Source organism: Sorex fumeus, unplaced genomic scaffold, assembly GCF_029834395.1.
Source record: "Sorex fumeus unplaced genomic scaffold, SorFum_2.1 ptg000002l, whole genome shotgun sequence".
Taxonomy (NCBI): domain Eukaryota; kingdom Metazoa; phylum Chordata; class Mammalia; order Eulipotyphla; family Soricidae; genus Sorex; species Sorex fumeus.
Genome location: NW_026606059.1, coordinates 67,757,244 through 67,777,894, shown reverse-complemented (window position 1 = coordinate 67,777,894; position 20,651 = coordinate 67,757,244). Strand labels below are relative to the sequence as shown.

Genomic DNA, 20,651 nt, shown 5'->3' with positions numbered 1-20,651 from the left:
TTAAAATACTTTAAAATACTTTAAAATACTTTAAAATTCTAGATACTGAATGTTTAGCAGGATGATTTTCAGAGGACAAGCTTTGAGAATTCTTGCATGGCTTGCCAGCACAGGAGATATTTTCGCCACTTCAGATTCCTGACTTCTCTCCTGTGAGATTGCATGGAAAGAATATTTGTTTTTCTCTGCTAATTTGTTATCTAGTCTCAGAGGGGTAGAAGAATTTTCTCCATGACCCAGCACAATTTTTTAAGATACCTACACTTTATTTATTTACTTTTCAGGAAGTTTAGATCCTTGAGGGGTATCGCATCACAAGTAATCTGTGACCAATTGCCTTAGCAGGATGATTGCATCAGAATTTAGCTCAAACTCTGCCATCCTTTGCATGGGCTCCGGTTACTGGTTACCTTTTCCCAGGTCACTCTGGTTTTGTTAGATTTGCCACCAGGAGTCACTGTGTTGTTCTTTGCTTTGTATGCATAAGCACATCCCTTACCCAGAAAGAATTCAGTTTCTTCCTGAGCATAAACACCTTCAATTTTCAAAAGAGCTGCGTTCTCTTTCTGCTTCTAGAGAACCCCACTTGTAGGCAGCAAAATTGGTTTGGACCTCAGCCTTCTAGCCTTTTCTGTCAATTAGACCAGGCCTCCAACGGAACCCCAAATGGCAGAGAGGGGCCCAGAACATTTTTAAAATGCAAATATTTTCTCAGATTTTACTGAGTCGGTTGTTGTATACTCCATCTAAATTGTACCTATTCTCATAGTTTTCCTCAACTGTGGCTCTAGATCTCATAGTAGCTTATCTAGTATTCAGAAAGCTAGCCTCTCATTGTACTTTAAGCAAACAATTCTGGTATAACACTACATAGATGTAAATTTCTAGTAAAATTGTGAAAGAAAAAAAGGATGCTGGAACATAAGGATAAAAATTAAATGAGATGAAAGCATAAAGCTGAATATTGTTTGAGAATTACAGGCTTGTGAAATGTAAAAGAACCACTTTCTCTGTTATGCAGAAAAAGGCAAGATGCTGGACAGAGGGCAGGCAGGGCAGTTGTTTTGCAAGTGACAGACCAGATTTGATCCTGAGTACCCCATAAGGTCCCCTAGACGCCCCCACCAGGAATGACCCCTGAGTAGAGAGAAAGGGATAAGACCTCAGTAAGTGTGGTGCAAAAAGAAAGGGAAGGAAGGAAGGAAGGAAGGAAGGAAGGAAGGAAGGAAGGAAGGAAGGAAGGAAGGAAGGAAGGAAGGAAGGCCCCAGGAAGGAAGGCCCCAGGAAGGAAGGAAGGAAGGGAGAAAGAGGAATTGGGAAGGGGAGGGATGAAGAAAGGGAGGGAGGGAGGAAGGAAAGAAGGAAGGAGAAGAAAGAAAGAACAAAAGAAAAGGAAAAACGGTAAAAGCCTAGAAAATCACCTTGGTGAACATGTAAGTAAATCCCCTAGTTTAATTTATACCAATTCATATTACTCAAAGCTGTTGCTTTTCTTTTTCTCTTGAAGTAATCAAAACAGTGAAGATAGCAATTTACGTAAATAATGGAAACCTTTGGGCTACATTTTATATTAATAGTCAGGATAGAAATGGCATTAGTGAACAACAAATTTGGTTTCATACATTGTAAATCATTATTAGAATAAGAAGTGAACCCTATGGAAAGTGTAAAGCAGGATGTTGGTATAAATCTTAAAATAATACAGATCCTCAAAGCAATGTGATGGGAATTAGAACATGTAAAAATGCAAGAAAATTTTGCTGAATGCCCTAAACTTGTATAGAGAGATCATTCTATTTAACTCATGTGTAGCCAAATTGGCACTGATCTAGGATGTTATCAAATGACAGTATTCAATGTAAGTATTCATAAATCCTTCTCTTGTTTTGTATTTATAGACTTAAAACAAAAAAAAAATAGCCTACTTGTTGAAACACTGTTTCCTGGATTCCTAAAGTTAAAAAATAAGGAATTAAAAGCTATGATAAAATCTCTTATGTTTATATTTAGCTATTTTCATTCTGTTCTTTGTGAAAATTGACCTTGATAAGTTTGCTCAAGGCTTGCTTTATGTAAATCACTAAATGAAGAGGCAGGGATTCTAATTTAAATTTGAAAGTATTTGGAAGTTAGTGTGGAGTTCTGAGACAGGAACTAACAAAAAAAAAAAAGATGGGCAAGAAGCACAATTTGCTGATCACAAACTATTATATAACTGTACAAACACACTGTTTTAGAAATACATGTGGGATCTTCATTAAAACTGGATAAATTAGTTAATATCAGTTTGCTGAACAGATGGGAGTCAATAAACATTTTAATTGAAAATTACATGGGAAAATTCTATTTAATCAGATAACTAAAATGGTTAATTGGAGAGCTTCACATAATATCTATAAGATATTAATACATACCTGGTAGACTAAAGATTTAATATACAAGATGTATAAATAAAGATGGGCTAAGTTGAAGTGATATTTTTAACTACAGAATTTCACTAAAAAAGCTAAGTGGTTTCACAATAACCAGATTGCTGGATATTTCACAAACAGCTTTTTTAAAATAAGGACTATCGCTTAGGGTAGATGTTAGATTTTTATTGCTTTATTCTCAAAATCTAGACAAGAGCTTGACAAAAACTGACCCTCAAAGTGTTTTGATTCCGAAGAAATGCATGCACGAGTTTAAGAATTGACAGATAAGGCTTTTTTCTGTGGATGTAAAATCTGTCGACTGCTATATTTTTAACAACTTCTAACAAATGAAATTTTATCAATAACAAAATAGTCAACTCAATATAAGAAATGCTGATAAAATGTATAAGTGAATAGGCAAGTTGTTTGAACATTGTGAATACATAAAGCAGCACAAGTTAAAACCGGATGCATTTACCATATTCCAATTTCTTTTGAGACCTTTAGAGATTTTGCTTTTGAAAGAATAACATAATTAGATCATATGCTTTCTAAGGTAGGACTTAATAAACTAGGCAAGTTCAGGTAAAAATAAGTAGTGATTGTCATATTATTGAAAAATGGTTGATTTCAAAGGATTTTTCAAATTGGTAATATTTAAAAATTAAGTTCAAAATGTCATGTCTGATTTTTTCTTATTAATATATTAATGAACACTGCCAAACTAATACAGCATTAAAGATTTCTTAGCACTTTACTAGAAAATTGATTTTAAGAGTTTCTGTTTGACCTCCTTAAAAAAGATTTAACAGATAAAAGGAGCACTCAAGTACCCATAGGATTTATAGATGGAAGATTTTCTTTTAACCATGAAAAAAGCATTGAACAAGAATTCAATACAGGTAATCATTGGCCTGTCAGCATTCCAATTGCAAACTTCATTTTAGAGAGATTATCATCTCCATCATCTTAAAAACTGTGAAGCTGTAAGTTGGCACAGAAATTAGCAGCCTGGATGCAAACTTGTTTACCCCAAACATTTGAATCAGTTCAGCTGTTTTGATTTAGACATCAGCCAAAAACCATAACTCGGGGATTCTTCATATAAGTGAACACTAAATATTTTGTCTAAACTACAAAGTTCACTTCATCTGAGCAGAGAGAGAGAGAAATCCAAGGTAGTATGTTTCATCTCCAGGAAATTCGGTTGTATTTATTATGCCTATTCTCCTAACTTTGATCTGTTATCTCACAAATGCAGCTTTTAGCAACACAAGCTCAATATTAGAACACACAGATAATCAGCATAAATTCATTACTAACATATGGAAGGAATTCAAATTACACCTCTAAAAACAGATTTAGAAGAGTCATTTCTGCATATGAAATATAAACACTGAGAAGAAAATTATTCCTAAAAATTATGAATTATGTGACTCTCCAGTCTTTTCAGTGTATCTTATAATGCTTTAAAAGGATAGCAATAAAGTCGACTAATATTCACTTTTTTATCTGAATATTCTCAGAATAAACTATAGCTTAAAATTATAGTTTAAAATCATTGATTCATTTGAAAAATTTCAGAAAATGCAGCAAAGAATTTATATTCTTCAAATTTCTCTCAACTTTAACAAATCTTATAAACAAAGTAATGTAAAAGCATGTCTCAAAGAAAATCACCTTATATATCTGAGAAATGTAATGATATTAAACAATAAAAGATAGTTGTTCATTTATTAAGGTATACCATGGACAAGAAAACAAGCGAATGATGGTATTTGAAATGAACTCAAGAAAATGAAATGATCAATCTGTTCCTTTTTTTCTTTCATCAAGATTATGGAAACAAAATGTCTATTGCAACTTAAAATGTCAATAAAGTGAAGTATAACAATAAAATCAATTTTAAAATAGAGACCCTGACTGATAATTCTCAACATTAGATGAAATTCTGAAATGAATAACAGTAAATGAATTTGGAAACTGATTGTAGGTCTATCTGACTTTCACCAATTTAGAAAAAAAAGTCTCTCTTTTTTAAATTTCAAAATTGATCAAAATGGGGATGACGTATAGAAAAAAACTCAAAGCAATACATATGTTTTATGGATAGTACACATAAAGGCAGTAGTAGGGTATCTGAGTATGAAAATTGAGACCATATCTAAATCTGAGAGATTGCATATTACTATGGTTGGGATACTTACAAATAATGAATATTAATTTTAACTTTCTTTTAAACTAGATTTTCAGGACCTCTGCTTTCTCTTAGTAATAACAAAATCTGTTGAGTAACAATTTTTTAGTTTTTGATGCACCTGTAAAAGTCTATAAACTCTTTAAGTTTCACTCAATTACTAGACATCCATTTTCAGAGAGTAACTGTATTTTATGGTCTCAGAAAATGTGCCTATTTTTAAAATGGAAATATGAATCTGAACATAGCAGGTAACCTCTCTCTCATAAAATGAGTATTTAAACTCAAAGCAGGAAAATGAGGGAGTGATCCACTATTTGCTATATGATTGATATACTTGACATAAAGAGCTTCTTGCTGAGCTTCCCCCAAACAAAGGACATAATAAAGAATTTTACACTGATACCACTTCCCAAAATACAGTGTCCTATATTTTCTCTCTATTTAAAGTGCACCTGAGCCTGCTGATTTCAACTGAATGGACTCGTAACATATAGAAACCATAGCAGGGACCCTTGCTTTTACAAATTCTTTAAGATGTAATGTATCCACTGTTACAAACAATTTCTACTTAAAGTGCCCATAAAAATTGTACCCAATCCTGTGGTTTTGAAATGTACTAGTTTAAAAGAAATCTCACCAGATCAGAGACATAGTACAGGAGGTGAGGTGCTTGCCTTGCATGTGGCCAACTCTGATTTAATTCCCAGTGCCACACATGGTCCCCTGAGCACTATCTGAGCACAGAACCAAAATGCAAGGATTAAAGTCCCCACTCCAAACAACAAACCTTACTTTATTAGTGGGTTGTGTGTGTGTGTGTGTGTGTGTTTGTGTGTGTGTGTGGTGGAGGCCACAGCTGGCTGTGCCCAGGGGACTATTCCTGACTCTGTTCGGTGCTTACTCCTGGCAGTGCTCACGAGTCGACATGTGGAGCTGGGGTTTGACCTGGGGTTAGCTCTATGCAAGCCTACTCTGTTGTTACCTACTTATTTCTTGACCTTCACTATCACTTTAAACTATATAATCATAAAATGTATAACATTAAACAAAGAAATGATATCTCAGTTTTGGAAATCGCAAACAACTTTTAAGAGAATCACATTTTTTTTAATTCAGTCACTTTCTAAGTCTTCCTAAGTCTATGAATTCCTTAAGGCTAGTAGCCATTATTTTGGAAACTTTATAGTCAGATCTTAAAGCTTTATCAGTAAAGACTTATCTTTTGAAAGATTTTGATAGCATCACAGTGGCCAGAGAGACAATACAGGTAACAATGCACTATCCTTGCATGTGACTGAAATGGGTTCAGCCCCTAGTACTACATGGTCTCCTGATCCTAGCCAACAGTGATCTCTGATGACAAATCCAAAAGAAATTCTTGAGGACCACAGGATATGACCCCCACCCTAAATTAATAAGATATATAAATATATCAAAATATTATCAAAACTGGAGAAAACCTGTCAATAATTATTTTTTAACTATCAATATTTGTAGACTATTATTTCTACATAGCGCTGTTTTTATTTGTTTAGTGGTTATGAAGATTAAACCCAGGGCTGTACACATCAGAAGAATGTACCCTACTTCTTAGTTACAGCCTGATCCTCTATCATGAAGGATACTACTGTCTTGCATCAGTCTTATGAGAAAATACATAGATGAAATACCAGCTGAAAAAGAGTGCATACATTTTAATGTGACCTGAACATGACAAAAACATGAAAATTGAGGACAGGTTTTATTTGTTTGGACATGGTGTTTGGGGTTATATCCAGCAGTGTCCTGGGACTTCTCCCTGCCCTGTGCCCAGTGCTTGCTTCCTGAATTCCCCACTGTGTTGGAAGTGGTGATTACCATATGGTGGTGAGGTTTCAAATGAGGTTAACTGTGTGCAAGGCGAGCTCCTTATCCCCTGTACTATCTCTCTAGCCCAAGAATAGAGGTTTTTTTAGATTTAAGCTTGCTCAATAAGAAAAATTTCCCAGATGATTCAAACTAATTAAGATTTTGATGTCAATTATGATGAATCAAAGTTTCCTGAGATATAAAAATCATATCAGTCTGTATACTGATATTTTTACATATATGTGTGTGGTCCCAAGGTTCAGATTTACATGTGTAAGGCATGCACTCATCATTGAGCTACATTACCAATCCCACATATGATATTTATATATTAGCTTCTATTATAAGCACCATCTATATTATAAAATTAATAAGGTATATTAGAAAATAAATTAAACATGAAGGTAAAAACCCAATGAGGGTATCTCTATTCTAGAGGTAATAGTTTTTATAAACTGGTAAACATTACCTTTTCTTTCTAGATATGACTATTTATAGCATAATATATGAGCAGTGAATTAACCAATATTTAAGAATACTTCTAGCCTTCTCAATGTTTCAATTTATAACATGATGAATTAACATATTAATGCAAGTACACTAACAATCAAAAGTAAAACAAGTCAATATTGAAATGCAGTAGATGAAAATCAGCCTGAGAACAAGAGCAACGTTCTAAAGCTATGAGTCTGACCCTGATTCATAGTTCCCAAAGAAAACTTACAAGGGTGGTCAGAAAAAGTTTCAGAGTATTTCTCAAGTGTAGAATGGCAACTGACTTTGAACTTCAAAGTATATCTTGATAATAGTGATGATCAGGAATAGGACAGTATAAATCTCTCTCTCTCTCTCTCTCTCTCTCTCTCTCTCTCTATATATATATATATATATATATATACACACACTCACACACATGTATGTAAAATGTCACTGTAGATCCACTAGTTTTCTAACATTTCTAAAATAGAGTATCAAACTGAGAAAAGTTGATTTGCTACTGCAAAGACAATTGTTGTCTGAGTCAGTATTTGATTTCCTTATCTCATGGATCCAGTGTCCTTGCTCTTTAATTTCACCTGAGTGGATCCCAAACTTTGGAGAGCCCCAGAACTGAGGAGATCTGTGAAAACGACCAATGTCTGTAACCCAGTTACCAAGGAATCTAATTGAATGTGTCTGTAGAGGGAATCTAGTTTCTACCTAGATTCCAGAGGATGCTAATTCTATTTTCTTGGAATTACTGTGAAAATCAATGTGATGGCAGCACTGAAGAATTATTAGAATCATAGAAGATGTTAATTCTGAGAAGGTTTTGTAAACTAGTCCATTGCTTTCCCTGGGATATACTATAAATCCTCATTTTAAGGGAGAAAAGATTAATTTGTCAATGATGTTGTTCATTTATAATTCTTGATAAAATCCAAACTGGAACTGCAACTGTTTACCAAAACTACATAATACTTTGGATTATTAGGAAAAAGGTGGTAGTTAGTGGTAGTATAACATGTACATAATTTTAATATACACACATAGCTGGTATCAAATAGACTTGTTTTATCTTTATATCATTGTTTTCCCTAATGTTTTTATTTAAATCCCTTTGGCATTTCAAGTATAAGAGAGCAAAACAGGGGCAATGGGTTGAGCTCTTGTTTGGCTGCAGAAGGCCTGGATTTGATCCCTGTCAATGCATGGTTCCCTAAGCACTGCTGGGTGTGGCCCAAACCCAAACAACAAAACACAGAACAAGATGACAGATTTTCTCAGCTCTGTTCCCTAAAGTAACAGGTGCAGAGCAATCTCCTGCTTGATTCTTTAATGCTATTTTCCAAATGACACAATGCCTTGATATGAAAGCACTTGATATCCCAAAGCCCATTATGAATACCCTAATGAGTCAGGAGAGAATGTCACTTCTTGAGGACAGAAAAGAGAGAAGTTTCTTTGCTGCTCAGGGCGGTAAATTTCAGTATTTCCATGTATGTGTACTTGAGCTCCACTCACAGTATTTTTGACATTAGAATCTGTTTTCCTGGGAGGATAATAGCATCATCAATTGATCTGGCACTTACCGTTTTCTGTTATCAGAACTCACTTATGAGAAATCTTTATTTTATTTAGAATCAAGCATAGCTGCCTTTTGTGACTGCTCTGCTTATGATTTCGCTGTTTCTGCAGATGCCAACTTGTGTGGTCAGGGGAACGATCAGTAGAGCTAACATCTATCCAGCTACTCCACAAATAGAAACATCAGTTACTATTATGAACAGCAATAACTACTGAAGTTAAGTCTATGCTCTTGGAGTAGTTAATTTACTGAATAATTCTTCTCCTTTTCTCCTTGAAGGATCTCCTGGAAGCTGCCGCCAGGTTTTTAAGAGGCCGAAACCTGCTTCTTACTCCTTAAGTATTTTTCTTCATACTCTTAGTACACTCTTCCCCCCTCCCCCCATCCCTCCCACTAGTCCCTTGCTTCATCCACACCCTTCTCTCCTAGACACTGGAAGATTCAGGAAAAAAATTGTGCTGCGAGATGACATTTTAGAAGGGTTGCTGCAGGGTAACCCTTCAGGGGAAGTTTAGCTAGAATTCTGGGAACTCTTCATGGCCGTGGTGGAAGGCAAATCTGGTTCACTCAGCAATTCGGTGGGACGCCAAGCTTCCCCTTGGCGCGGGGCTCTGGGGAGAAGCTTTCCTTCGGTCCCCCTTCCTGCTCCATTACTATTCTGCAATGCGCTGCAATTCCCCATCGAGTCCCTCTCAGCCCAGAGCTGACCTCTCTCGTGTGACCAAGAGGAGACCACCCTAAGGTCGGAAGGACCCGCTGTAATTCCGGTCCTTCTGGCCCTTTCCCTAAATCCCTGCAACGATGCCAGCTCCAGGGACTGCCCTTCTGCTTGTTTGCTTTGGCCCAGCAGCCCTACAGGCTGGGTGGGGGCGAGGGGAAGAGACATTAGCAGCGACACTCCCCACCTGCCCCCCTGGTTGTTTCTCGAACTCTCTGAGCTGCAGTTGCAGGAGAAGTTGTCAGCGTGAGTGCTCGAGAGCTGGGGTCCGAGTGGAAGCAGGCAGCTCTTGGGCGCCCGAGGTGAACGTGCAGGCAGCAGCCAGCGGTCACCATCCCGCCTGGCAGGTCGAGTCTGTCTGGGAACCATCTAGGGACTGTCACCTCCCGTGTTTTTCCCTCCTCGGACACGCGAGCGCACGCACAGTCACGCATTCATGTACATGCACACTCACGCATGCACACCGAAACACACGCGCGCGCACATGCAAACGCGAACATCCGCGCCCTGGGCCAAGTCCCGCTCTGCGCTCTGCGTTTTAATCCAGAAAATTTCAGGGAATCTTCTCCCCGATACCCCCCCCCCCCCCCCCGTAGACATTTACCAATTTTCCCAGAGGAAATGCATTCGACACTCCCCCCACCCTTCCCTCCCTTTCCGGAGACAAAGTGTAGAGGATCTGGGACGCGCGACCGAGACACAAAGGTGGCTCCCAGCAGGTGGTGATGACAGTTGACTGGGTTTTGTTTGCTTTAACTATTCCCTAAAAGCAAGAGTCCCTTCAAAAACTCCCTCTACGAGTAAAGGTCCCCATTGCCCCCGTCCCTTCTGGGTCAGACTGTCGCCCCGCAAGCAGGGCGTGAGGATCTGAATCCCCCCAGATTGGAGCGCGGGGCTGACACCTCCCAATGCGGCCCCCTGGGAAGCTGGGGATGGAATTGGGGTAGGGGGTGTCATTTGTGGTTTTCCCACAGACAGGAACCTGCGACACTTTCCCGAAAGAATCACCCTGGGAGAGGGGAGTGAGCCCCGCTCTTTCCAAAGAGCTCAGGAGTCCCAGAGCCTAAGGAAACCATAGATCCTTCTCGAAGTATGCGCTTGGGGCAGGGGCTAGAACCCCGCCTTCTGGTGGCACATCGACTCCCACTACTGCCATCCAGCCAGGTCACTGCCCTCTGGACACCGGCGGCGGCTGCCAGGCTGGCATGGTCCCTGCGGGATCCCGGAGAAGGAGCGTGGGAAAGCGCCCCGCGGGTGTCTGCTCGCGTGGGCGGGACGTTTGAGCAGGTCTGGGGAGATTCAGTTTCTGTCTGGGTGAGACTCGAACACAAACGCCACAGCTGCAGGCTGCAGGCAGCGTTCTGAAACCTCTGCCTGTGTGCATGTGTGTGCGTGTGTGCGTCTGTGTGCGCGTGTGTGCATGTGTGTGCACCTGCGTCTTTCCCTTTGAAATAGACATGAATCTCATCTAAGGGCCCCAGCCCCACCCTTCGTCCCCAACTGAGTGCTCTTCACCTCCTTTCATTTCAGTGGAATTGCAATAACCACAGAAGGCTGGCTCACCCCAACCCTGGCATTCCCTCGTCTGGGGCCTAGTTTGGAAGGCTACTTTTTCTGTTTTCTAAGCCATGGCCTGCTCTCCCACGGAGCCTCTTTGTCATTGCTGTTGCAGGCAGAGGTGAGATGGTAAAGGAATGAAAAGTGTGTACAGGAGGTGGAATCCACACGGACAGAGTTGCTCATGTGCTGGGAGAAGGGGACAACAAAACTGAGCATCTGGACATGCAGAGCCCTCAGGCCAGCCTAGATTAGGACCTGCAAAACCCACAGGCATCACACAACCCTTCTCATCTTTCCCCTGGGCCTGGCACTTCCTAAGAAATCACGGAGGACAAGAGTATGCACAGATATTCAGGGAAACAACATTGCAACCCTGGCAACAATGCTGGCCTTGAGCATGTGGTGAAATGACAATCTTAAGAAAGGAAGATGCACTAAGTGTCGAAATTAGCACCACGAACTCCCTTGGCAGTGGGGAACTTGTCTATGGTTTACAACCTCTGTAAGTTTGTTTCACAAAATTTCAGGACAGCATTCTTAAGTTGTATAATAAACGACAGGTCTTCTAAGGGGCAGAGATGTGACAAAGAAGCACCTTATTGCTCTTTACCATTAACGTTTTAAAAACAGTCACTTGAACATCGAATTTGGACGGGGCCATAGCATAATGTGACACGCTCCATCCTACCAATGTCTCTCCAAATTCCCTCATCACTTGGTGGAGACCAGTCCTTTCAGTCCTAACCCTCGTAGCCGAGATTCAAGGAGAGGAATCTGGTTTCTAGGGCCTGAAAGTAAATTAACGCGCCCTTCCTTTCTGTCGGCGCGTCTTATTTGGAAATTACGGTAGGTGCGGGCTGCCGGGCTGTAATTGCTGGCGGCGCGGCTCGGTGTTTGTCAGGCCGGCTCTCTCGCCCTGCTCTGCCGATCCCCTGCCCCACTGTGCCCCTCAATGTGCTTTGGCTCAACAGGTATCCCAAGAAAACTCGCACTTAACCCCTGGTCCTTTTCTCGCAGTTTCCACCCCGATGTTTCTCCCGGGCTAGGGCGGTCGCTGGCGTCTTGCGCCTCCCCCGCGGAGCGCGCGTCTAGCAGGCAGCCCGGGGCCAATCCTAGAACATCACTCGGGGTGCTGGACAACTGAGCCTGGCTGTGAGACTCCTCGCAAGTCGAGGCGGCGACAAACCCCGTTGTAAACCTCCCGAGACGCGCTGTGTGCGTCAGGTAGTGGAGTAATGCCGCTTCGAACATGCGTTTTGGTTTAAAGCAGCGCTGAGACTCCACGATCGAGGGGGGTGGAAATCCAGCTCCTTAAGGAGCAGGTGTGGATTACAGGGCAGTGGCTGCCTCTGAGACCAGGGGTGACTTCTTGGCTTACTGGGCTGGCCATTAAAATTCGAGACAGGCCACCGATCCTGGGTTCTCTGAGGAGAAGAGGTAACCCCTCCAGCTCCCTCCACCCAAAACATGAATTATCATTTCCACGGAATGCAAATGGGCTGCCTTCTGGGGCGGGGGACAGCCAGCTGCAAGCTGGACAATAAACTGTTTCATAGAGACGCGGCCCCATTGCGGTTCAGAGAGGCACTCCTTTACAAAGGAAGAAGCGTCCAGTTTGTGTTGACAGCCGTGGCGCGCCTGGGCCAAAACACCCTCCCCACACCCGCCCCCGCGCCCTTCCCCCAGCCACCCCCACCAGCCGCCACAGACACCCGGGGCTCGAAACTAGCTTCACTGAAAGCCACATCCGTCGCGTCCCTGCGAGAAGCCGGGGATATGGGCTGGTGATCTTCCCAACTGAGCAGGAGTCCTAAACATCTCCCGGGTACCCTTTGCAGCGACTCCGGGGCTGCAGGGTGCGGGAGAAGTTGGGGAACAGAACTGGGGATCGGTGTCGTCCCCGAGGACAGTTCCCTCTCCGAACAGACCCCCACACTGGCCCTTGCCATCCTGCTTAGGGATACATTTGATATCTCACCCACGCCCTCCCCTTGCCTGGGCATGTGACAATCTCTCTACCTGTCTGAACGCTGAGACTTGCTGGGGATTTTCTTTTTGGTCCTTGGCTAATGACTTTCCTCCTATCTTCATTCATCCCCCAAGGTGGATGGTTACACTCCGGTGGCTTCCCAGGCCAATGGAAAGCCTCTTGTAGCCAAACCTCTACCACAGGACCCAGGGAAGCTTCCCCGTCGACCGAGACACGGAGACACGAGAGCCCACGTAGGAAGAATTCACATATGCATGCAGACATTCATGCTGGCCTGGAGAGATTTGCAAGACCACCCCGTACCCCAATGCATTTAAAAACTGCATCTTCCTAGCCCATTGGTAACTTTCGGACCTGAAAGGGTTAAAAGGCATTCACGTTTTTGGCTTTTTTTTTTTCCAATCTAAATATTCCAGTCAAACCAGCTAACCCCACTGGTTTGACTAGACACCAAGGTAATCCCTATAAGCCACCCAGAAAAGTCTTGCAGAGGAATTCTGCCTAGATATTCACTAGTTAGAGGCTATAGGAACCAACTCACGTATTCGTTTGAGCATACTGCAAGAATATTTATTGAGTACAAGCTCAATCACTGCATTGAACGCCAAATCTGGCAAGCCAAATGCATTTCCTAACTGAGGGGGGGAATGAAAAAAGGGACTGTGAATCAACTCCTTCTTCGGCATTATCATGATTATTTTATCCGTGCAAATCGCAAAGTAAGCTAACCGCCTCTCTCGGAGACCAGTCGGCTCCCCTCAGTCCCCCCCAACCCCGGCCGAAGGGGACCCCGAAAGCCCACTTACCTTTCACACAAGACACCGTCAATAAAAAGACGAGGTTCCAAAACGTAAATCCACTTTGCATCCCCATTTTCTTCCTCAGCACGAAGTCGAGGCGGCCACATCTAGCGCATCTTCTGGGGCCAGGCTCCGGGGGCTCAGATTCCTGTGCTCGGCTGTCCCCTCTGCGGATCCCTTTCATATTCTTCGCGAGCTCGCGATCCCGGCTGCTCAGCCCGGCGCAGTGGAGTTGTTGCTGTGTGGGTGCGCGGTCACAGCTCGCAGTGAATGGTGTTTCTGGGATACCACAGCAACCTTGACGAGGACTCAACCATCTCGCCAACGGGGGCACAAAGTCTCCGCTCCTCGGGATTCTGTGCGTTTTTTTTCCCCCTCCACCCAAAATCGACCTCGCTGTTGGCTGGTGAGAGCAAGCCCCAGAAACCACGAGCGAGCTTCTTGTAGCCCAGCACCTCTCTCTGCCAAACTCCCCACAATATTGCAAATTTAGGGGCTCGGTGGCGGGTGCGTGTGTGCGTGTGTGTGTGTGTGTGTGTGTGTGTGTCTGTGTGTGTATCTCCCCCCCCCCCCCCACTCCCGCCCTCCTCTTCTCCGAATAGATCGATGCTGCCTGTGCAAGCAGCCCAAGAAATATTATGTGAGTGAGCTCTCCCTTGCAGCCTGGGAATCTACGGCAGCTTGCAAAAAAGGAATATTTTAATCGGAGGATCTGTGCGGCTTGAGAAGGGGGGAGGGGGGGACCGTGGTGATAATGAATCGGGCTCCATCGATGCCCACGTCGTTATAATGGGACATGTGTTACTACTGTAGTTGCAGTATATTTCAGGCAGGCGTCTCGCATTTATTATCCTGTGACTTAATTGAAAAAAGGGGAAAGTGGGGGCATCTAGAAGAATTTATCAGCACACCGGCATTTATATGTTCGCATATCCATGCAACCCTCTTGTATGTTATTTATATTTATTTCAGATCTGGAAACCGATTTCCCCCGTGACCCGGGCGGGGCTGGGGTAGGGAGGGACTCAGAGGTTTCCCCAAATAGTTCGCCCTTTCATCTTCCCACTGCACGCCCCCTCCCCCTCCTCTTTTCCGTGGCCGGGCCTCGCAGTTAAACTACTTTATCGATGGTAGTTATCTAGAGCAGACCCATTTGTCTTCGTGCTGAATGGGTCCCAAATATGTAAATGGGAGGTTTCTTTCAAAAATGGGCAAATGTATGTATCTATACATCTGGACTTGGCCGGCGCCACGCACCACTCCCTCAAGGGTTAAGATTGCGAACGGGAAGAGTTCTTGCGCCATCTACTGGCGGCTGCTAGGTCACCCGCTTCCGTTCCTCAGCGTTTCTTTCCGCTGAAGGTGCAGGGGAGATGCGTCCCCCAACCCAAATCCAGCCTGTTTTCTATCTGGGTGTCAACTCCCAATTAAAACAAATCAGATTAGCCCTGGCCTGATTTTTAGAATCCAGCAATTTTCGGAGTCTCGGAGCTCGATTGGTGATCTGACCCTTTTCTGGGAATCTGATCCCCTCTTTGGGAAGGGAGTGGGGGAGACAGGGGAAGTGTGAGTGTTTGGGGGGTGGAGGGGGGTCGGAGGGTCTGCTGCAACTCAAGGTCTGGAAGAGATCATTGCAACTGCGAATGGCTAGAATTTGCTTGCCAGAGGCTCCCGGTGGGTTGACGGGATTAGCCTTTCTCTAAGGCTGGGTCAAGAGGACTCTGCCCCTTTGGAAGGTGCAGCCGTTCCCATTGGCCACCAGCGATGGTTCCCGTCCCGCACACCACGGCATCACCCTGGTCGCTTTTGTTCCTTAGGCTCGACGTGGAGTCCGTCGACTCCTGGGAGCAAGGCGGGTGGATGTGGGGGAATTCTGCTCTGCAGAGAGGGCACCACTAGGAGCGTCTGGATGCTTGTGTGGCGAGAGGGTTCAATCCGCTAACGTAGGGAGGATCCTAAATTCACCGGGTACGTGGTCTATTTTGTTGGTCTGTGTGTGTGTGTGTGTGTGTGTGTGTGTGTGTGTGTGTGTGTGTCTTTGTCTGTGTCTCTGTCTGTGTGTGTCCTGACCAGGGATTCTTAGCAAGACACAAAAGCTGTAGACGCCCAACTGACCTCATTAAATGGAGAGAGGTGCTCAGGGCTTAGAGGCAGCCTCGCTCCTTCCCACCCGGCTTTCTTTTACTATCAGGATATGCATATTTGCTAGGGGTGTGGGGTCCTTGGGAGGATCAGCCCCGAAGACGTCATTGCCCTGCTCAGCCACGTTGGTGGCAGCTCTGGCACTGATCTCAGTCAAGATGTCAGGGTGTGCTGCTACCTTACTCACAAGGACCAATTCCATGCAAACAGGTCCTTGGACTTAATGAGGACACTTGCCACAATGTTTCTTCCCAAGTGTGCAGAGGTGTGTCAGCTCAACTGAGTTTACTCTTTATTGAAAGAAAACACAAATCTCGAGTGCAGGCAAGCGATTTGCATACTGGCTGTATGTGGAAAATGGAGCGACAAACAAAAAACATAAACTTTATTTCTCAAAAGTTAGTTCTATTGTAATACTCATCATTGTGTTCACACATACACGTGCTTTTGACTAGGAAACTCTGAGGACTGATAAAGATACTGAAAAATCCGCTATTTGTTTGTAAACATACTAATCGTATCATCCAATGCTCTTTTCCTAAATGAAATCCTGCGAATCATTTCAATGTGCCATTGTTGAAAGATTTATCTGGAAGCTCATAATACCTTGAACTATATTATGCCTTCTGTTTCCACAGCTCATAAGAAATCATGAACCGTTTTTCACTTACATCTGCCAGCTTCTGAGATGGGATAAAAAAATCATATTTTGCAGATGGTAAATAAGAAGGTGGGGGAAATAAAGTGGTTCATCTAAGGTCATCATCAGGAGCACTGACATTTAGAACATAACATTTACAGCTGAATCTCATGCTTATCTTTCATGCTAAACAACCAACTCTTGAAGGGAGCATTCTCCAAGGTATTCTAGAAACATCATGGTATTTTTAAATTCCTGAATGAGAAATCAATTCCTCAGTTTCTCCAGAAGGAAAAATATTTAGTGACTAAATTTGGAAGGAAGCAATAATCTATCTGAGCTGATCCATAGAAATCAGCTCAACTGAACATAGATTTGTTTAAGGCTTTTAGAAAGAGAACATAGAAAACCATAGTCAATATATTAGCAAACACACAGTGTCCTTCATCCAGACATTGTCTCATGCTTATATGATATAACATATTGAATCTTACTAAAGCTTGCGGAGGAAACTGCCTCAATTAACCTTATTTTATAGATAAATTCTAATGACACACACAAATTAAACTAGTCCCCCTTGCTCAGGATAATACACCTAAGTGGAAGGATAAATTGCTTGCCCATTGTGTCATCCTATCTAACTACCAAAAGTGCCTGTTTTAAAATAATCTTAGAACAAAAAGTGAACTTTATAGCAAATTTCCCTACATAGTGATAAAAACATATAAATTTATAAATGATTACAATTTTAAATCATGAAGGAAAAATTATTTTATTCTTATAAGTTACTATTTGTACATTTTTTCTTCTTTTAAAAAATTTCTTATATCAATTGATCTTCTTACATACAAGTCAAGGAAAAATATTAGTTGAGAAGGATCATCAAACCAATCACAATATTAAAGTACCAAGAATAGATATTCTAAAAATTAGTTCAGAAATAGGTAGATTCTTTAAACTTTAAACATCTTATTTCTGCTCTTCTCTGAAAATATCTGTGGGAATCAAAGAAAATTGCTACAAAATCAAGATTTAGTTTACATTTTGCTTATAGCAGGAAAAATATATGCTCTTTTTTTAAAACCAAGTCTTTAACATGTAACTGTATATGTAACATCCAAGTTTTTAACATGCATCCTTTTTTATTATTAAAATAATATTAAAAGTTATCAAAACAGAATGAGTAAACAAAAGACAGCACAAAACTTGGCAAGAAGCTACAATTATTTTTTAATACAAAGTGTGCAGTTGACATGGAGTTATTTTTCTTAGTTGTCTGCATAGACATACACATTTATGCAAGAAATAATATTCAAATATAGTATTTTTATAGAAATGATCCTACCTGTTAGAGCTGAATGGCCCCTGATTTCAGATAATATGCATTTTAATTGAGAGACTCAAATTAAAATCAGTGGGCCTGTGAGCTAAAAAAAGAGATACAGTGAAAATATAACAACTTAAACATAAACAAACACAAAGGAGCATTGTCTTGTTTGTTTTAAGTTTTTTCTATAGAATTTTTTGCCAAGAGAACAGAAAAAAAAAGAGAGAAACCCATTTTTCTCATCTTTCTATAAATGGCCATTCATGGAGCAATGCTGTCTGATCTCTCCTTGGGAAATAAAGCATTTGAATTTAAATGTTGGATCTAGTATAATGAGGGAATTCTGATTTGATTCTATAAATTTTCTCGACTTTAGAACTGTTCATGTTTCGTTGTGAGGTGAAAGAAACAGAACTAATATTCATGGCAAAGTATCTTTCTTTAGGCAATCATATTTGAGAAGAATCAATTATCAGGAGGATAAAAGTCTTGGTCAGGAACATTGTTGAGAGGGAGAACTGAATCTCTTGGAAGTGCTACAAAGTAAGCCTATCTAGGGTGCATTACTGTGTGAGTCCTCTTGCAATTTCATTACTCGGGAAGCTTAACGGGCATTTCAATCTTTTTAAGCATTAACTACATTAGGAAAGTCCAGAGCTAAGGTTTTTTTTGGTCACAGGAAGCTGATAATTGTATTTCAGAGAATAAGACAATAGAAAACTCTTGAAATGAAAGGTGTGATCTGTGTCACTATCTATCCGTATAATCAAACTCTATTTTGACCCCAGAATCTCTGATTTTGGACTTGGGACAAATATATAGTAAATTTAACACCCAACTATTTTTTTTCTGAAATATGGATCCTCTAATGCACTTTGAGTTTAATAGAAGCTGTATGTTTTTGGAAGAACAGAACCTTGGCATGGTCCTAATCGTGACAAGGTCAGAGTTTGAAGACCCCTGAAGGAATTTGTGCACGTTCATACTCCTACAACTTTGGACCTGATGGAAACTGCCCTGTCAATGTCTGAAAGAACAAAATAATAATAAAAGAAAAAGGATCAGCAAAAGGTAGCTTTGTTAAATAACAGGACAATCCAAGTCTCTTCATAAGTAATAAAGTTGTTTTGCTGACATGGTCTGTATAAATCTCAATTCTCAGTACAGCAGACCTTTTTATCATCATTTCTTTAACTCTAATACAGTTATATCGTACCAGTTCAAATGCTCTTGAGAACACATAAATATTTAAAGAACATAAATCAAAAGTGAGGATTTCAAAACATGTCACATCTATCAAAATTACTATCAAAATGCAATGCATATTTTATTTCATGCCCTGAAGATATGTGCCAATAAACTCATTATTATCTCCTGAAAATGTTGTACTCTCACTTTATCAACCACATATTTTGTATTAACTTCGAACCTGATTTTAATTTCTTGAGATAAATTCATGTTTTCATATATTCAAAGTAGGAGAAAAACATCCAATTCTATAAAATTTGCAACTTTCTAGACTGTCATAGTCAAGATAGTATATATGAATACTCTATTTTTTGTTATCATTTCTCTACTTAAGCAACAGATACATGCAATTTTACAGAAAATTCTAAGCACTGGAACTAAACAGTTTTATAACATAAGTTAATTCTGCAAAGGAATGAACAATTATTTTAACATTACTCTTGATTATAGTTCCAGAAACCCCAACTAAGCAATATACACTCACATACACAAGTACATGTTACCTGCTTGGAATTTCCTTTAACAAGAAAGTGAAGTGTTTTTGCTGGTGATGAAGTGAAATTCATTAACTTTTTTTGTAACTATAACTGTGATTTTTAAATTTAATTTAATTTTTTCTAACTATTATTAACTCGACTCGGACTAATGAGATTACTGTGTGATGTGTTAAAATTTGAAGTATACAACACATATATTTATGTCTATAAGCGCTTGTATCCTAAACATATTAACAATATGAATTTTCTTGCTGCATGATGTGATCTGATGTTTAAATTTCTGATTCCTGTTATTTCATTGTTTTCTTCAAGTTATGTAAAATCAGTTAATATTAAAATACATCCCAGAATAAGAGTACAGGAAGTAAAATACCGTAAGCATTCTTTCTTCCACGAAACATAACAGTGACCTTGACTTAGGAGGATCTTCTTGGCCACCAAAGGAAAGAAAATCAATGCAGCTGATTTTTGTTTGGCTACAGATAATCCAATTTGGATTGTAAATACAAATATCTTTCCCATCTGGACAGGGATCAATTTCATCTTTATTCTTTGTGTAGCAGGTGTCATTTTTCATCTCTGTGTTCATTCATTTATTTAAAAAAATCATTTTCAGTTCCCATTGCAAGAAAACAAAATCCTAAAACTATATACATTATCTTCAAGGAGCTTACTGTGTAATAGGAAGGATAGAATAGATTCAGAAGAAACAATAGTGAATGGCAATATATGATAATCACCTTAAGAAAGATGCCTATGAAAGGCCAAGATAATGGGAGATTATTTATAGTCAGAGAAATTGGAAACAACTTCAAGGCATATAGAGTGATATATCTATACCTCTATCTGTATATCCATCCTAGGATCATTTGGCATGTTTGACAAGATAAATCTTGGTAGGGAACTTGCCTTCCAGAACTATTATAAGAAGGCTACAGTATATTTAGGTTTAATCAGTAAGTTTAAGTTATGCTTTCAGAAAAGATGTAGCATGTGAGGAGAGAAGAAAAATTTAGTCAGGGAGAAATGGTAGTTAGAATTCAAGAAAAAGCCTTGCCATTTTTTTTAGTAATTGGTAGTTATTGGTCAGTTCGAGTAAATCTCTAGTAGTACATTTTTAAAGCAACTATAACAATGGACTGTCTCATTAAATAAGAAAGTCAATTTGAGGGTTGGATAGATAGCAAAGCGGGTAGAGT

At 40.7% G+C, this 20,651-nt stretch overlaps 1 protein-coding gene across 2 annotated transcripts in view; it reads right to left on the bottom strand.

The window, feature by feature from the left end:
* The window catches only part of CSMD3 (CUB and Sushi multiple domains 3), a 1,250,820-nt gene extending 1,236,731 nt beyond the window's left edge, over positions 1-14,089 (bottom strand). For both annotated transcript variants that reach the window (XM_056128239.1, XM_056128292.1), the window contains exon 1: positions 13,605-14,089. In XM_056128239.1, the coding sequence (XP_055984214.1) occupies positions 13,605-13,782 (178 nt within the window). In that variant the 5' untranslated portion in view covers positions 13,783-14,089. The remainder of the gene's footprint in view (positions 1-13,604) is intronic.
* Positions 14,090-20,651: the final 6,562 nt, after the last annotated feature.